This window comes from Actinia tenebrosa, unplaced genomic scaffold (genome assembly GCF_029948245.1).
Source record: "Actinia tenebrosa isolate PJP-AT-01 unplaced genomic scaffold, QUT_ActTen_1.0 PGA_scaffold9__36_contigs__length_13948895, whole genome shotgun sequence".
Classification (NCBI taxonomy): Eukaryota; Metazoa; Cnidaria; class Anthozoa; order Actiniaria; family Actiniidae; genus Actinia; species Actinia tenebrosa.
The window spans coordinates 2,903,306-2,921,045 of NW_028292586.1; the positions used below are offsets into that span (position 1 = coordinate 2,903,306).

Here is a 17,740-nt window from a genome sequence, read left to right on the forward strand (position 1 = left end):
AAGATACGAAGGTTTATATTTCCAATATGTTAATGACTATGACGTAACATAAGGGATTTGAGTTATTTTGTGGCAACTTTTAATATTGAACGCTGGACATTTTTTGAAAACAAATTTGTAAGAACCTTTACAATTTTTTGACGTTCACTGAATGAAACAAATAATAAATAAAGCGAGTTTTCTGTTTTGCATATCATTAAATATACTGAATAAATTAGGTATTTGTATAAATGTATACTACAACCTTTCTGCAATCAAGTGTATATATATCATATTTTATTTATCGCCTTTTCACCGCTATTTTGGTGCTATCTTTATCATTCAAAAATTGTTTTGTATTTCTGACTCATTCAAATCATACTACACAGAAACGACAGCATCTTTGAAAAACCGCTACAGGGCTACTTCACTTGTTACAGATGGACACGAAGATTGAATATAAATAGTAAAATATAAATATTATTAATATTTTTAATCTAGAATTCTCTAATTTTTGTCACCAAATATACTTCAAGCTATTTTTGATGAAATATTATGTTGGTTGAAGTTTTAAAATTAAAATTTGAGTCAATGAAAAGTATTAAATGAACGCTGGAACTCAAGCCAACCAAGTGGTCTAGTTTTGGCCGATTATTTTTATAGTATTACAAGATATATTTCTTCATAAAAAGATTATTATTGGACGGGAAAAGAATGCTCTGCTTGGACGTGTAAAAGGAGAGCTTAGTAGGAATTTCGATACTTGCTGATTGAGGAATTGATCAGTCTCGAAGCATGTAACGTAGGTCTGCAGGAAGGCACTAACTGGTGTGAAACAGGACTGAATCTTTTCATGTTCCCGTCCTATCTTGTGTGTTTATTTCCTGTTCAAATATTGATGCAGCTAACTCCTGGCTTAATCTCATCTCTTTCAATCTAAAGTGTGGGAGCGTTAGAGCACATTTCTATGACGTGACGTAAACGCCCTTTTTTTAACGAGCCTTTGTCAGGTCAAAAGTTATTGCGTAATTCAAGACGGGAGAGCACATTTTAAAAATCTTAGTGATGTCGAAAAAAAGCAACGTTTAATTACGAGGCATTTTTAAGATTATTTCCCCCGCTACGTGCGTGTTTTGTCATGACTCAGTATTAAAAATAATTATGCAGTCATTAAACCATATATATATATGAATATTAGTTCTTATCCACTTTTTTTTCTTTTTGCAGCAAGTCAAATTCTACAGATCCAAATAGTAAGTATGCTCTAATACACATAAATAATCAACTTCATTTTACGATAATGATGAAAAGGTAAATTATAGACCGTGAAAAGATGAAAAAACTTACTGACGTTTCGGACGCTAGTCCTTCGTCGGAGTAAAATTCCTCTTTTACTCCGACGAAGGACTAGCGTCCGAAACGTCAGTAAGTTTTTTCATCTTTTCACGGTGTATAATTTACCTTTTCATTATTACTGTTTCATTAGAAACACCGACGCAGCTCACACTAGTTTTTAGCTAGTTATATCTTTTCATTTTACGATGTCAGTTTGCACCGATTTAAAACTAGTGTCCCTCAATACTAATATCCTAAAATTGAAATAAAGATATGTAGTGAACCCCTATAAGCCTTTTCATAGTTTAAGAATCGATTCGACTGCGCATGCGATTTTATCCCGAATTTCTCACCTTCTGTTGTTTAATTAAGAACAAAAGAAGGTTTAGACAAAAGAAGGTGAGAAATTCGGGATAAAATTGCATGCGCAGTGGAATCGATTTTTAAACTATGAAAAGGCTTATTAAGCGACCTCTGATTTTCCTTCAAGTTACAATAAATCATTTAAATATAATTTAAATACATTTTAAATTTAAGTTTAAGTTCTCTTCTTTTCTGTAGCCAATTCATTGGAAACTTTTTATTGAAGAATATCAAGAAAATAAAGTGTAAAATAATAGAGGAAAAAAAGGTGAGTCCTAAAGGCCTGCTGAAAACAGATTCTTTCACGTCCAACTAATAAGAGTGCAAGGACTTTAACCTTTTTTATCGCAATCACTAAGCTAAAAGGGCTTAAAGTATCGTACGATGAAAGTATTACAATTACACTCTTACTACTATAAGTTATTTATTATTAACTTATTATATTGTAACAAGCATCTTAACCAAACCTTTAAATAAATCTACTACTCTTCCCAGTAGACCGAGGTAGTTGTGATTTTTGTGATCAAATTTCAGTCAAGTTTTAATCACGTGGTGTAAAAAAATTGTCCTTGTGGTACAACATTGGCATCATGTGGTCGATTTGAAATGTACTTGCGGATAACATAACAGACGCTACGAAGGCGAATAAAAATTCACAACTACCTCGGTCTACTGGGAAGAGTAGTAATATCTTCAAGTTTTCACACGGATTGTGACAAAAATGTCGAGAAGAACATGCTTGTATTATTACAACACTCGTTCTTGCTTAGATAGATGCATTACCATATTTTTCTTTTGTGACGCAAGTGGCAAAGAATTGCCTAATGTGTCATACTATACGTGGTGCAATACGTATGTTTAAACTGATGAAACACGTTTTTCTTATTGTGCAACCCTTTGGAAGATTTTTGCAAAGTCACTGAGTCACTGCATATGTCATTCACCGGCATGCTTACACATAAAGTCGGTCATGTCTAAAAGTACGCACATGGATTTTCAAACTGGGATGCAATAGCTATTTAAGGGGTTTCCCCAGTCTTCCAGTTTCCCAGTTAAAAGTATGAGTTTTTCGCTGTTCTTGATATCAGTAATCTTCTGTGCAGTAAAATTACCAAAGCAAGTAAAATAACATGTTCAGTTTCCAAGCTAAAAATAATTAAATGTTGAGGAAGGTTTCCAAAACTCATGAAATTCCCTGTTGTCTGAAGATAGATTTTATACTCTCCAATATTTAACTGCTCAGTTTGGTTTTGAAGAAATAAGTCACACTCCATTATGATTAGGTTCCGAATATATTTATTTTATTTTACTTAATTTGAGCTAGCTAGAAATTTCGCAAATTTAGCAATTTAGCATTATTCCCGTTTTCAGTTCGTTCCTTTCAGCCAGAACTCGAACATCTTTAAGGACCCTTTGAGCGATTCTGTAAGCGATGTAATGCTGAATGGGGAAATCAAGAGTCGAGAAAACCGGCTCTCAGAATCTAACAGACTTCTTAAGAAATTACATTCAGATTTACTTGTGTAATCATAAAACTTTTTATCCAAGTATTTAATTGAACTAGTTAATACTATAGTTATATTATAAGTCGTCCGCGATGCTGTACAAGACAATATCCCAGAACGAATTGCTGTCTTTTTTCTTTCTCCATTTTTATTCCTTTTTAGCAATAAGTTGTGTCGCTTAAAGGGCCACTTGGACGAAAATCGTTCCAAAATTAAAACTCTTTCATTCGAGCTGGAACTTTGCTGAAATAATCTTGAACACATTTAGAACCACTCACTGAAATATCTTTCTAATATTCGAAAGGGAAGGGCCAAAATTTTACGATTTATTTTCGTCCGCCATTAATTTCTTTGTGTCACGGCCAACGAGTCATTATGTACAGCAGTTTTACGCTGTGACGTCATTTACTCAACACCGTCATGTTAGCGTCGTTTTGACCATACATTTCTTGTTAAATCACCTGAAGTTTATTTGATGTTTTAAACGCGTTATCGTGAAAAGAATCTCTAAACAGACTTTTTTTAAACCTTTGATACCTCTTCAAATATAATGGAAACTCCTTTGGACGCTCGCTTTGTCAATCCTGAAGAGTTAGAACCATAAGTTATAATGTATGAAGATGAAGCCGAACTAGAAGAAGAAGAATTGCTTGGGAAGAGGTTTTCATAAAAATTCCTTACGTTCATTTCATTATTTGTATTTGCTACATACTGTCCATGATATAAAGATCTTAAATTTGAAGTTTCAATGTAATCTAATAGTGATTGATGTTATGAATTCTGCGTTGTGATATAAAGATTTGTGACAATATACTTAGATCTATGTGCCGAATAATTTAAAATGTGAGCTCGTAATTCTCCTAGCTGGTTTACTACAGGACGGTTATTATTTGCTTCAAAATGTTTATTATGCATTGAATAGGTACAAACATACGATTATCTAATATTATCTTTGTAAAAGAACATGTCAAAGGTTTCTTATATATTACTCGCGCGACAGCGGCGTCTGTCACTCAGCTCGTAGATTTTTCTTTCATTGTGTCGGATGTCTCGCGGACCCAAATTGTGGGGTTGCTCTTTGCCCTTGTATGTAAATATACCTTGAAAAGTTGTTATCCTTAAAATGATTCGAATAAATCCCGAATATCTCAGTCACTTCGCGCGATGGAACCGCTAGAATCTCGTCCATGCGTCCTACTTTGTTGTGATTCTTGGCGTGCCGAGATGTATTGAAATTTTCGAATTATGATCGACAGTATTATTGAAAGTAAAAAATTTCAGCGCCTAGACATTGTTTGGTCATATAGTAGTTAGGAAACCGAATGAAACATTATATATTTTCTGAATAAACCAAATAAACCGAGTTTTACGAACATGGCACATACATTACCCACCAATGTTTTGGTTTGGGTTGAGTAAATGACGTCATAAGTACTCGTGCCAGTCTTCTTGAGCCGAATTCTGTGAGTCAAAGAAATTAATGGCGGACGAAAATAAATCGTAAAATTTTGGCCCTTTCCTTTCGAATATTAGAAAGATATTCCAGTGGGTGGTTCTTAATGTATTCAAGATTATTTCAGCAAAGTTCCAGCTCGAATGAAAGAGTTTTAAATTTGGAACGATTTTCGTCCAAGTGGCCCTTTAACAGCCCCGACGAAGAACTCACCGTAATTCAACCAAAAAATCACTTACTTGCTTTCAGTTTGTCTTTAAAAGTATTTTTGACCTTTCTTACTATAGTACTCAACTCAATTCAGCACATAACTAAGATTTGGAAAAGTTTAATCTTGAGGAATATTTCTGTGCATTCGAAAGTTATTTTACTTTACAACATCAGTATAGTATATGACATCATGCATTGGTAATTAATCTAGGGGATTCCCCCAACTTTTTGGTACTGTTGTTAGCCAATCAGATGTTAGTAACGCGAAGATGCTCGTCACTGAATTTGTCAAGCGATTTTAAATATTCTTAGAACTGAACATACAGTGGAACCCCGTTAATAAGGACACCGTTGGGACGGACAAAACTGTCCTTATTAACGGGGTGTCCCTATTAACCGAGGTGTCAGAAAAACAGCTGAAAACACATTTTTAAAGACCCATTGCCACTTACCGTGATGCATCACAATTTGTTTACATTTTGAATCGTGTCACAACCGAAAAAACAATTCCAACCTTTTGAATAAACTCTTAGATAGTCCCTAAAGCTGTAAAAGAATGTAAAAGAATCATTTTTGTGCCTTAGTGCTAAGGACACCCGTTAATAAGTACAAAGGACACATTTCTAGGACCTGAACAACAGTTTCCATTGATAAATAAAATACTTAATTACCTCGAACGGAGGCAATAAGCCTATACATCCCTCGGGCCTGCGGCCCTCGGGATGTATATGGCTTATTGCCTCCGTTCGAGGTAATTAACTCTTACTTGTTTATTGATATATGGAGCTTAGTACGGATTATATTGTCAGTTTTTTCATATCAACGGACCACACACTGATCATTGCAGTAGAGTTTGCTATTACAGCATAATGAAATAGACAAAGCTCGCAATACCACTGCACTGTTATTTCCCAGAACTCAACTACAAGTTAACAATTTTATCACTCACTGTTTCAATAATCATAATCATATCTGGCCGCCTCCCATGATTTAGTCTCGGTTTCAATGCCTTGGCCTTTTCACAGGTTTCTTTTTAACGAAATTATACAGCACAGTACAGTATAGTACAGAAATGATGTCGTGAGGCCCGAGGGATTTATAGGCTTATTGCCGACGTTCGAGGTATTTAAGTATTTTATTTATCAATGGAAACTGTTATTCAGGTCCTAGAAATGTGTCCTTTGTACTTATTAACGGGTGTCCTTATAAAGCGGATTAATTTAACAGAAAATGTATGGAGCTTTCGTCGGGACTTTGAAACCTGTCCTTAATAACGAGGTGTCCTTATTAAGCGGGTGTCCTTAGAGCGGGGTTCCACTGTAGTTAATATTATTAACTATGATTTAAGCTGATTGTTAATTTGTAATGAATAATTAACAATTATTCGCCGAAGGTGAAGTGAATATCGGGGAATATTTACCGAGACGCGAGTCTTCGAGCGGCGAGGTAAATATTCTCCGAAATTCACTGAGGCTGAGGCAAATAATTGTCTTAGTATAAATACACAGGTGATTCTTTCAAAAAAAAAAAAAAAAAAAAAAAAAAGAAAAAGAAAAAGAAAAAAGGAAGATAAAAGACATTTTTTTCCGGTAACAGCACAGGCAGCCCAAACAAGGTTCCTGTGTATGGTTTATAAGGGAATGCATGGAAGTTATGATAAAGTTACGAAAATAAAATGTTTCACTAAACAATTTGCCTCAAAACTTGCTGCAGTCGTTGCTTTTACTTTGTTCAGTCTTCTGGCGAAGTTTCAGCGCGATTTGAGGATTTCAAATATGTGATAGGTATATATATATATACTATGTATTAGGTAATTTTCTTATTTCATTTTCACGTATCAGCATACATTGATGAATGTATGCTGATATGGCTCTTTGTAGAGACGCTGATTTTGAATTGATTAAGAACATAAAACGACTGTCAGCGCTCATATTGTTGAAATTAATGCTGGTGTTTTTTTCTATGAACTCTCTTAAGTCGTTTCTATGAGAGTCATATAGTGGACACCAAACTAGGAAGTGTTTTTCGTTTTCTACTACCGACTTACACACTGGGCAAATCCTTTCATCGTAAATGAGATAAGGCCTCTTATACCTCCCCGTTTCTACTTCAAGCTTATGGTTACTAATTCTTAATTTTGTAAGCGCCACTCTGTGCTTAATATTGGTGACTTGACTTAAATATTCTTCAAAGTTATAATCCGTTTTGAACTGACGAAAGACTCTGAGTTTATTTTTATGTCTGTCGTCTTTCCTTTCATCATTGTGGAGATTACTCCATAAAATTTGCCTCTCAATGTCATATATTCTTTGGCTTATTACTTTTCCATATTCATACCATCTTGGAGAAAGTTCATTTTGTTTCATCCAAATTATCCCCAATCCGAGTTGTTCTAAAGTAGTTTTAATTTTTATGCTCCAAAAGGCTTTTTTAGTTTCATTTTTAATATCTTGGTAGACTTCGGCTGAAAGTTTTTTTGGGTGTAGTTCCGACTTTATAATTTTATGCCAGAATTTAAAGCTTTTACTGCATGCTTTGCATATATGCAACAAGGAATCCCGGGGGGGGGGGGGGTACTAGCACCCCAGAATGTGTAATATTAATGACTTACCTTCTGTTCGCGCTATACAACAGCCTAAAAGCCAAGTTTATCGAATTTTCAAATTATTATTATTTGAATATTGAAGATTCATTTTCATTAAAGAATCTTCCAATCGAATAATGAAATCAAGAATCCAAAAATTAAGTCATTAATGACCTCTACGTGTTCACGCTTGAGGTAGTTTGACTGTAAAGTCATCCGATAGTCGGGTGATAGATCTATATAAGGGGGGTGTTGCAACTCTCAAAACAATCGCGGTCTTTGAAGTTAAACCTCGAGTTGTGTCATATATAGATTGCGTGATTTTTCCACCTTATATATAAATAAGCCCATTTTGATGAACGAATAAAATGGATTCTTTGCTTTTAAGTATTCTTTTACAACATGGCATAAACACTGCTTGAAAAATACTCTGAAGTTTGGGTTTACTCTCGGACTAGACTAATAGAGGTTAGTACTTAGTGAAATATTACTTAGCAGACTGAGTGACCGGCCGTGGGTTTCATATGTCACCGTCGAAAACCATTCTTAACCTTAAAATCTGAATCTAATGTGACCGCGACCTAATAGAAAAGGTTAATATGAGCATTTTTTCATTGTTCTCTTCCCCCTGATTGTTAGATTGAGTTTGTAAAGTTCTTTGCATTTTAATTTAACTTACGCAAAGCGCAATCAATCCGATATGTAGTATGCTACATATAAGCTAATAAATTATTACTATTATTATTATAAATTACTTTTTCTGATTCAGTTGACAATTACACATTAACAAGAAAATTTTGCTTTTTTACGGATAGAGTGATAAGAATTATTTGTTCCAAAACTTGTTCCAAAGGGTACCAATACCTTTTACCTTCTTTTTGGATTTGGAATTTACCGCGTTGATACTTTATTGGCTGAAGTAGCTGCTTCTGAAATCTCGAACTCACTGCCAATATCTCCGAAATGGCCTCATTCAAAACTGAACTTAATACTTAACTCTTCAAATTAGCTTTTTCTTTGTACATAATTTTATTTTGTTGTTGTTTTTTTTGTAATAATCCCCTAGAACAGATTCGTATTTGCGCTTTATAAATAAATATTATTATCATATCATTAGTAATATAACGCCTTAAAGGCTGAGGCGGGATAAAGGAGTATCAGCCATTTCAAGGCCGAGGAAAAAACTGGGTCGTATTGGTAAAGCGGCCGTGCATTTTGGGATTTTTTGGGGGACATATTTCCAAGGTGGCATCAATTTGTCCTCTAAAACAGTCCTAGAATGCACCGGAAAGTCAACTCGACCCATCCCCCTCAAATTCGAAATGTTAACTGAATAGGGGACTTGGATAGGAGAGCTCGTTTGTTTTAATATCATGAGCTAAAAATACTACAGACAAACACGTGTTATATTGGTCACGAGTCTCACGTGCAGGCTGTCACGCGTTTGCAACATGTCGTTAATTCTCCTCGTGACATCCAGTCAAAACAACAGAGTAATTTTAGCAAGGGCGCCAGGACAGACGGATTGGGTTTTAAATATGTGTGATTGTTTCAGTTATTCGTAGATTTCTAATTGAATTGATATATGTTTGTTTCTAAATGGATACTAAATAGTGTTCACTTATCTTTCCATCCAGCGGTCTTTCTGGTTCGAGTCAGCCGTACGTACGCTCTGAGTATTTACCGCTACACTATCCGTGCCAAGCAGCGCCGGCGCCGCTTCGTTAGCGATTACTCACCTTTAATAAGTTAATCGAATTTACCTTCAGTACAGTAAAATACTGTAAAATACTTTAATAAACAGCATCTACAAGTGTAAATTTTCCTTGACAAGAAAACGATGAGCAAAAAAAAAGCATTTTTTCCCTTTAAGGCTGACCAATCTAGATTTATCTTTTTTTTCCTGGCGATTTTTTTTTTTCACTCTTTACAGCTGTGCTCGATTTTTTTTCCCAACCCCCCTCAAAGATCTAATGGTCCGTCCCTGAGTTTCTTTATATAATATGAGTAAAATGCTATTCTAAGTTTTCGTGAAAATTTTCTCGTCAAAAAGTATTTTCAAAAGCTGGCAAAGGTGACTAGTAAGTGGAACGTACAGACTACTTATCAGGACAGGCATGTTTGAGGAAGCTGAAATCTCGTACCCAGATCCCACGTGCGTAGGAAGCGGTAGCAGGCGGTTATCTCAGTTATCCGAGGAGTAACCGCAGACCGCAAAAGCAATGCTGGCTATGTAGGGCTTTGAGAAAAGTTTGGCCGGGAGTTTTTCATAAAAGAGCCGTTATCTTTCTTTCGGGCCTTCTACCTAAGATCTACGACTTTCCTGGGTTAATGGAAGATAACCTTATTTAAATTTTACGTTTGAAACAATTTCTGTGAGAAACTAGATTTAACTTGTTTATGAGATAAATGACTTTCACAGTCTTCGAATGATTCTTCGTTAAAAATTTCTCTTGAAATATATGCGATGAAATAGCAATGTTGGTAGTTTATTAGGAATATTTTTGACAGCTTTTCATATCACTCCGCGACGAAGGACTAGCGTCCGAAACGTCAGTAAGTTTTTTCATCTTTTCACGGTGTATAATTTACCTTTTCATCATTACTGTTTCATTAGAAACACCGACGCAGCTCACACTAGTTTTTATCTAGTTATCTCTTCATATCTTTCCTACTTAACTAGTCTTTATAATTTTGCCAAGAAACAATACTCAAAATAAAATATAAAAAAATACTTAAAAAGGTTATCTGCAAGACTGGTGTGTTTTGAATCCGTCAATGTTGCTTTCATTCCTTTGTCTCCAAGCCCTTCTTCCGTCCACTGTTCTAAGGTCGCACCACACGAAGACCAAGCGGGTCTGTTGGCATTGCTCAATAGAATAGCAAGAAACCGAAGTAGTTACGTCCTGGCTAGCCTTTGAATTAGACGGCCACAAAAAATGCACCACTATTGAAAAAGATTAATGATGTCCAAGTATTGTATGCTTTCTAAACTGTTCCGGTAGCGATTTTTTCGGTGGGAAAGTTTATAGTTCGTCAATATGTTAAATAGACTAGATTGGCATGGACAGTCAACCAAGTTTCTTTCTTTTGCGTCGGCCCGTAATTGTAAGTATATTGCACAGTAATAGACACAATTTCCATTGTTTTCTTTTGTTTTACTTTGACTTTTAGTCACTAAAGTAAGTTTACACAACTTTATCATTTTTAAATTGAAATTAAAATTGAAATTAAATTCAAATTTAAATTTAAATTTAAATTTAACCGCCACCCGGTTAGCTCATTTGGTAAGAGCGTCGGTCTGTTGTGCGGGAGGTTCAGGCCTCGGCCGGACCAACACTCAGGGTCTTAAAATAACTGAGGAGAAGGTGCTGCCTTTGTAATTATATCTGCAAATGGTTAGATCTTCAAGTCTTCTCGGATAAGGACTTAAAACCGTAGGCCCTGTCTCCCAACCCTTCCTAACCTACAGTAAAAATGGGGGACATAAAAGAACCACTGAGGACGTAAAAAGAAACCCTGGCAGTGACCACCCTCAGTGCCTCCACTTCATACTAACCATCTCTCATGCTTGTAAATTGCATAAAAAGCAATCTGTCATTCACTTCTCAATGTAAAGCGCCTTTGAAAATCAATTGAAATTAAAATTGAAATTAAAATTCTGCAAAGAATGTGCGTGATACGGGAAAAGACCATGCCTAATATGAGACCGTATCAGCACTTCTACTTTGCTCGTGATCAGGTACGATAGAGTTTAGATTTAGTTTGAGCATTTCTTTGCAGAATTAAATGATAAACAACTTATAAGTCGGCAAAGCATCTGATACTTCTTTATTTTTACTCGTCACTTGTGTTTTGGTTCGCCTAAAGGCTCGTCAAAATACTCCGTGACTCGTAAAAATACACAGCCGTATCAGATGCATAGCCGACTGATAACCTCCATGTATTTCAAGGGCCAAGTAAGATCTTTCTAAATTCCCACACCCAATACCTAGAAAGGGAGAAATAAATAAATTGGTTACCTAAGTCCCAACAAGGCTATATTGTTCTTATAGTCCAGTAGCAGAGTCCGGAAAATAGGGGTTTCGTTCAACTCACAGGTTAGAAAAGGTTTGACACCGGATTTTAATAGCAAAAGACCTCTTGAATAACCCAGAGCAGTTTTTAATGTTGAAATGTGGTATAGGTTCCGAATTAGGGGGTGTTTTTGTCATGCAATATCGGATATCAGCATGAAATCGAGGCTGGTCATATAATCAGCTTTGCCTTCTCTTTTTAATTGCAAAAATTGTTCAAAATAGGAAATAAAGTAAAGCAACGATGAAGTAGAGTCATGAAAGACACTATTTGTGGTAGGGGATGTCACGTGACCAAACACGTGACCTGTCTTGAGACAAAATTTGGCAAGGAAATAGAGAATTTTCAAGTTTTTAAGCATTATTAAAGTTACAGTTTAATTTCAACAGGGTTTTTTTACTGTGTCTGACTCTCTTAGCTAATAAACATCATTTCAGATACTGAAAATACCCCTTTTAATGTAAAACGGTGCCACGGCTTGGCTTTTATGAGAGTAATAGTGCCAACATGAAAACGAGGCTAATTGATTGGTTGGCGCTTTCTCCTCTATTTCTTAGTAAACTTTGACCAAAACAGTCTTTCAAGTTAGTCCTCAAAGACATGAAGTTGTAAAATTTATATCCACTATATTAATAACGATCACGTGGCTGAAGATCACGTGAAGTGACTTATAAAAGTGAAGATAAAATAAGTTCAAGCATACATACTTCTGTGCGTCAGTCAGAATACTAATCGAACCTCATCCTGAAATTATAATTAATTAATCGTTGGATTTTTGAAGTGAAAAAAATTGACTATTGAATTTAATGCAATCCCTTAAAATCATGGAAGTGAGGCTGTTCAGCCTCGTGCTCATGCTTCTCCAGATCGAGGCTACCAGAATCCAAAATGGCGACCTACTCCATGGTATGATCTCTGTTGTGTCTGTAAGTGACCCTCTGTAAGTACCTTTATTCCTTTTCTTATCAATGATTTCATGATTCCTTATTGTTCTGTGTATAGTATGATGTAAACAGATAGTATTTTGGGAATGCTACTAAAAGCTACTTATTTATCATAAAGACTAAATAAAATGTTTTGAAAGATATAATTAAAAGTCATATCAAGCTTCACATGAAATGATATGCTTCAGTACTTGTATATCTGGCGATGTGTGCAAATGTCTTGCTGCTTTGTTGAATTTTTCAGTTAACTAATCTTTGAATTTATATTTTATATCAGTGATGGCTAACCAAGATGATAGATTTCCCCTCCCTCTTCCCCCCGAACCAAAGAAACAAAGGGTAACAGCAATCACAACTGACAATGAGAATAGCCAAGTAAAGAAGGAGGAGGAAAATAGATTTACTCGTTCGGTAAGAGCCCCTAGAGATTGGTCAAAATGTTTTATATGTAAAAACAAAACATATAAAAAAGAAAAAAAAATGCTAAATGTCTGCACATTTGAGGCATGTGATAGTATAAGGAAAGCAGCAGAAATTAAAGAAGATGTGGACATGCTGCACACTCTCCGAAGTATTAATTACGACCTTATAGCAGCCGAAGCGAAGTACCATAAGAACTGCTTTGCTTTGTATATCAGCAAGAAATCCTTTAAGTATCAAGATAGTAAAGGTGATTCGCTTTATGAAACTGCATTCCAGGAGATGGTGAAAGATATTGGAATAGGTATAAATCAAGGTAAAGCATACGACATGGCATCGCTACTTGATAAGTATAAAGGATTCCTTAAGAATAATGGTCTAAACGCAGACAGCTACACCAAGCAACGTCTTAAAGTGCACTTACAAAAACACTTTGCTGATAGCATCGTGTTCCATCAGCCAAATGAACGAAATAAACCAGAAATTGTCTACTCTAGCGAAATAAAGGTACAAGATGTACTGAATGCCTGGGCACGATTCCAACAGGCTGAACCAAAAGAAGAAGAACCAGGCGAAGTTAAGAAAGAAGATATTCTTCGTGTGGCAAGCTATATCAGATACGAAATAAAAAAATGTAAGGGTATTACCACAAGGCCTCTTGACACGAAAGATATAAGTTTAGAGTCAACCAAACACTTGATACCTGACTGTCTTTATTGGCTAATACGGCTGCTCATTACGTCTGAAGGCAAGGGTGACTGGAAAGGCAGATCAAGCACGCGTACCAACATGGTAGAAGAACGACAAGTTTTGAGTATTGCACAAGACATCATCCATTGCTGCACAAACAGTCGTGTAAAGCTGCCAAAGCACGTAAGTCTGGCTATGTGTGTTTACCACTTAACCTCATCAAAACAACTCATAGCACTTTTGAACCGGATCGGCCATTGCTGCTCCTACGATGAGGTCCGAGCAGTAGACACAAGCATTGCATTAGAAGTGCTAGCCAAAGCAGAAGAACATGGTACAGTGATTCTTTCCAATATATCACCAGGCCCTTTTGTACAACTCGCCGCTGACAACAATGACCTGAATGAGGAAACTCTAGACGGCAAGAAAACTACACACGCTACCACCATGGTGGTTTATCAACGAAAAACGTTCGGTCCAGTTCCACCGCCGAACCCCCTTGTAGATCACACCAATAGAAGAAGATCCCTGCAGACATGTTTAAACGTTTACGAACTGCAAGATTGTTCTGCACATGGCAAGCGCCCTGCTGTTACAGCGTACATTAATGAGGTCGATCAGGAATGGTATAAAGGAGAGAACACGGCCTTCAGAGAAGCAAGTCGCACAGAAGGTATCTGGAAACTACTAAGACTAAACCCATCAAATGGAGAAGTAACAGAAGAGCAGCCTGTTCCAGGATGGAGTGGTTTTAATTCAATTCTATTCCCAGACATGCCAGGAGAAACTAACATTGGCTACTGCCCGATGGTAGATGGTGCCTCAACTGAATTTAGTACTATATACACAGTTCTCAAACATGCCCAGATGATAAGCGCAAGCTTGGGCCAAGAAGACACTGTCATCACCTTTGATCTTCTTATCTACATAAAGGCAAAACAAATTCAATGGAGGTTTCCTGATGAATTTTCTGATGTTGTTATTCGCATGGGAGGTTTTCACATTGCGCTGAATTTCTTATCATTGATCGGAAAAAAGTACCTTAACTCAGGACTTGACGATCTCCTTATAGAATCTGGGGTATATGCTGCTGGAACAACAACTGCTGTTATCATGAAGGGCAAGTCCTACAATCGTGGAGTCAGAGCCCACAAGTTGCTAATGGAGGCTTTCTTCCGTCTGATGTGGAGAGCATTTGTTCAGTGGTATAACAACTCCCATGTCAACAGACACATTGAGGAAGACGACGCCCTAAAGAAGATTACTGATGGAGTCAATGTCGTAAAGAACAAGGGTAACATATCCCAAACGATTCAAGACCTAGAAGCAGATCTGACCAATCTAACATCTTTGTTTAAAGCCTTCATATCAGAAGCTAAAGCCAAATCCAGGATGTTTTCCTTTTGGGAGCAGTATGGTTCTACGGTTAACGCACTTCTACAATTTATCAAAGCAGAAAGGATTGGGAACTGGGAGCTACATCTTTCCACTGTCGCAACTTTGACACCTCACTTCTTTGCAATGGACAGACCGAACTATGCCCGCTGGTTGCCCGTTTACCTTGCTGACATGCATCAACTCAAGACAAAGCATCCACGCGTATACCAGGAGTTTTCTACAGGTGGTCATTCTATTAGTCGCTCCGGTCAACCATTTTCACAAGTATGGACTGATATGGCTCTAGAACAGTCCATAAATGCTGATTCAAAGTCTTTGGGAGGAATTGTTGGAATATCCCAAAGTCCAGCGGCACTTGAAAGGTGGTTTTTGTCTATTCATGAGCGTGCGTCAGTGACCACAGCTCTAAAGAACATGTATGGAGTCCAAAATACCGAGCAAGGCACACACAAGGAAGCAACACCCAAACGAGTAAAGAGGGATGAGGATGATGTCAGGAAACTGATAAGCTGTTTCGACTCAGGCTTAATGACTAACCCGTTTGAAGATACAGATGCTCTTGTGAACTTTGCCACTGGTGTTGTTTTGCCCACGGATGTAGCAGAAATCCTTGTCAGTAGCACTGAAAAAGGGAGAGAACAAATGGAATCTTTCATTGAGGAACGAATTAACACCAACACAATAAGTTTTTGGGACCCTGTTCCAAGCCTTAAAGTGAGGACCTTCAGCTCCATATCTAAGAAAGTGCAAGTCAAAGCTACTAATGAAAAATTAGTCACAGTGAGCGCCGACAGGGACCTATTTGGAAGACTACTTATAGCTGCCAATGCCCGTAAGATAAATTTGAAAGAGATCCTTTGCTACGAGCTTTCACCAATTCCGTGCGCACTTGCATATAATGATGGAAGTTTGAGGAAGACAACTAAGAGTGTCCTGATGACTATCTTGGAAAAAGAAATCAATATCCGTCCAAGACTTCCTCCATCAGTCCTACAGACCACTTATATCATTGATGGGATGGCATTAGTGCAAATGGCCAAGTCTGGTGGAGCAAGTACATTTGGTGATCTGTCACAAAAGTACTTCAGCATCTTTACAGCACCACTTTACCTTCACAGCTGCAACTGCACAGAGGTCCATATTGTTTTTGACCAATACTTGGAAGTTTCGATAAAAGCCGGAGAACGCTCAAAGAGAGGAGAATCAACTGCCCTTGAGGTACAGATAGGCGGCCCTTCCACTCCCGTACCCAAGCAATGGGGAAAGTACATCACCAACCAACAGAACAAGATCAATCTCTGTGACTTCTTAACTCACTCTTTGTGCAAGCTTGGGCAAGAGATGTTACCTTTCAACAAGAAAATGGTAATCGGAGGAGGATTCAAGGATGGAAAGAGGTGTGTGCAGATCACCAGAGGCTGTTGTAGAGAAATTACAGATCTGAAGTCAGACCACGAGGAGGCAGACACGCGGTTACTACTGCACGCCAAGTATGTTTCCCAAGCAGAACGGAGGGTTGTCATACAATCACCCGACACTGATGTGCTCGTCATTGGAGTTGCACATTTCAGACGTCTAAGCTGTGAGGAATCGTGGTTTAGGACGGGTGTCAAAGATAAGACACGTTTCATTCCAGTGCACGATCTCTACCAAGCATTGGGCTCAGACATCTGTAAAGCACTTCCAGCCCTTCATGCTCTTACTGGCTGTGCCTCCAACAGTGCTCTTGTTGGTGTTGGGAAAAAGAAGGCTTTTGAAATGCTGAAACAAAGCAATGCTCACCAGGAAAGCCTAAGTCTACTAGGACAAGACCCAATACTTGACGAGACAACTGCTGGAAAGTGCGAGGCATTTATCTGTGACCTATACCCATGTTCGAAAAAGGCTCCAAGCACTGCAGATGAGAGGAGATATTTAATTTTCTGCCAGAAAAAGCAAAAGAACGAGCAGCTTCCCCCGACCTCAGACAGTTTGCAACAACACATACAGCGTGCAAACTATCAGGCATGTGTCTGGAGACGCAGTCTAACTGCTATGCAGAGTCTCCCTCAGCCAGAGGGTCATGGGTGGAAAATGGAAGATGGCGTCCTACAACCAGTTTTAATGACAAAGGAGCCTGCACCAAAATGTCTGCTGGCACTAACCACCTGTCACTGCAAAAAATCAGAATGTCTCACCAATTGTTCTTGCAACAACACTGGTCTTGCTTGCACAGAGGCCTGCGATTGCATGGCAGATGAGTCGGCATGCAAAAATCCTAATGGTCTATTTTGCCAATATAGCAGCGACTCAGATGAAAGTGATTCAGATAAAAGTGACTCAGATGGAAGTGATTCAGATGATAGTGACTCAGAAGAAAGTGATTCAGAAGATAGTGACTCAGATGAAAGTGCCTCAGATGAATCTGATTGAACCTCAACAATCTGTACTTTGAATGTGTTTGTAATATTTCAATGGATTTAATGTTTCAGACTAACTTCACGTGATCTTCAGCCACGTGATCGTTATTAATATAGTGGATATAAATTTTACAACTTCATGTCTTTGAGGACTAACTTGAAAGACTGTTTTGGTCAAAGTTTACTAAGAAATAGAGGAGAAAGCGCCAACCAATCAATTAGCCTCGTTTTCATGTTGGCACTATTACTCTCATAAAAGCCAAGCCGTGGCACCGTTTTACATTAAAAGGGGTATTTTCAGTATCTGAAATGATGTTTATTAGCTAAGAGAGTCAGACACAGTAAAAAAACCCTGTTGAAATTAAACTGTAACTTTAATAATG

At 37.4% G+C, this 17,740-nt stretch overlaps 3 protein-coding genes across 5 annotated transcripts in view; 2 read left to right on the top strand and 1 right to left on the bottom strand.

Moving 5' to 3' along the window:
• The window catches only part of LOC116290115 (uncharacterized), a 63,019-nt gene extending 59,020 nt beyond the window's left edge, over positions 1–3,999 (top strand). For both annotated transcript variants that reach the window (XM_089024435.1, XM_089024434.1), the window contains 2 exons: positions 1,207–1,232; positions 1,876–3,999. The gene's annotated coding sequence lies outside the window, so the exon portion shown is untranslated. The remainder of the gene's footprint in view (positions 1–1,206; positions 1,233–1,875) is intronic.
• LOC116304830 (uncharacterized) overlaps positions 1–17,740 on the bottom strand; it is a 53,513-nt gene that overhangs the window by 25,907 nt on the left and 9,866 nt on the right. The window contains exon 1 of one of the 2 annotated variants that reach the window (XM_089024444.1): positions 7,457–7,588. The exons of the other annotated variant lie outside the window; for it this stretch is intronic. The gene's annotated coding sequence lies outside the window, so the exon portion shown is untranslated. Of the gene's footprint in view, positions 1–7,456; positions 7,589–17,740 lie in introns of those variants that run through there. 2 annotated transcript variants of the gene reach the window in all.
• Positions 8,196–17,643, top strand: LOC116290119 (uncharacterized). The gene has a single exon (XM_031697107.2). The coding sequence runs from the start codon at positions 12,730–12,732 to the stop codon at positions 17,368–17,370; it is 4,641 nt and encodes a 1,546-aa protein (XP_031552967.2). The 5' UTR covers positions 8,196–12,729; the 3' UTR covers positions 17,371–17,643.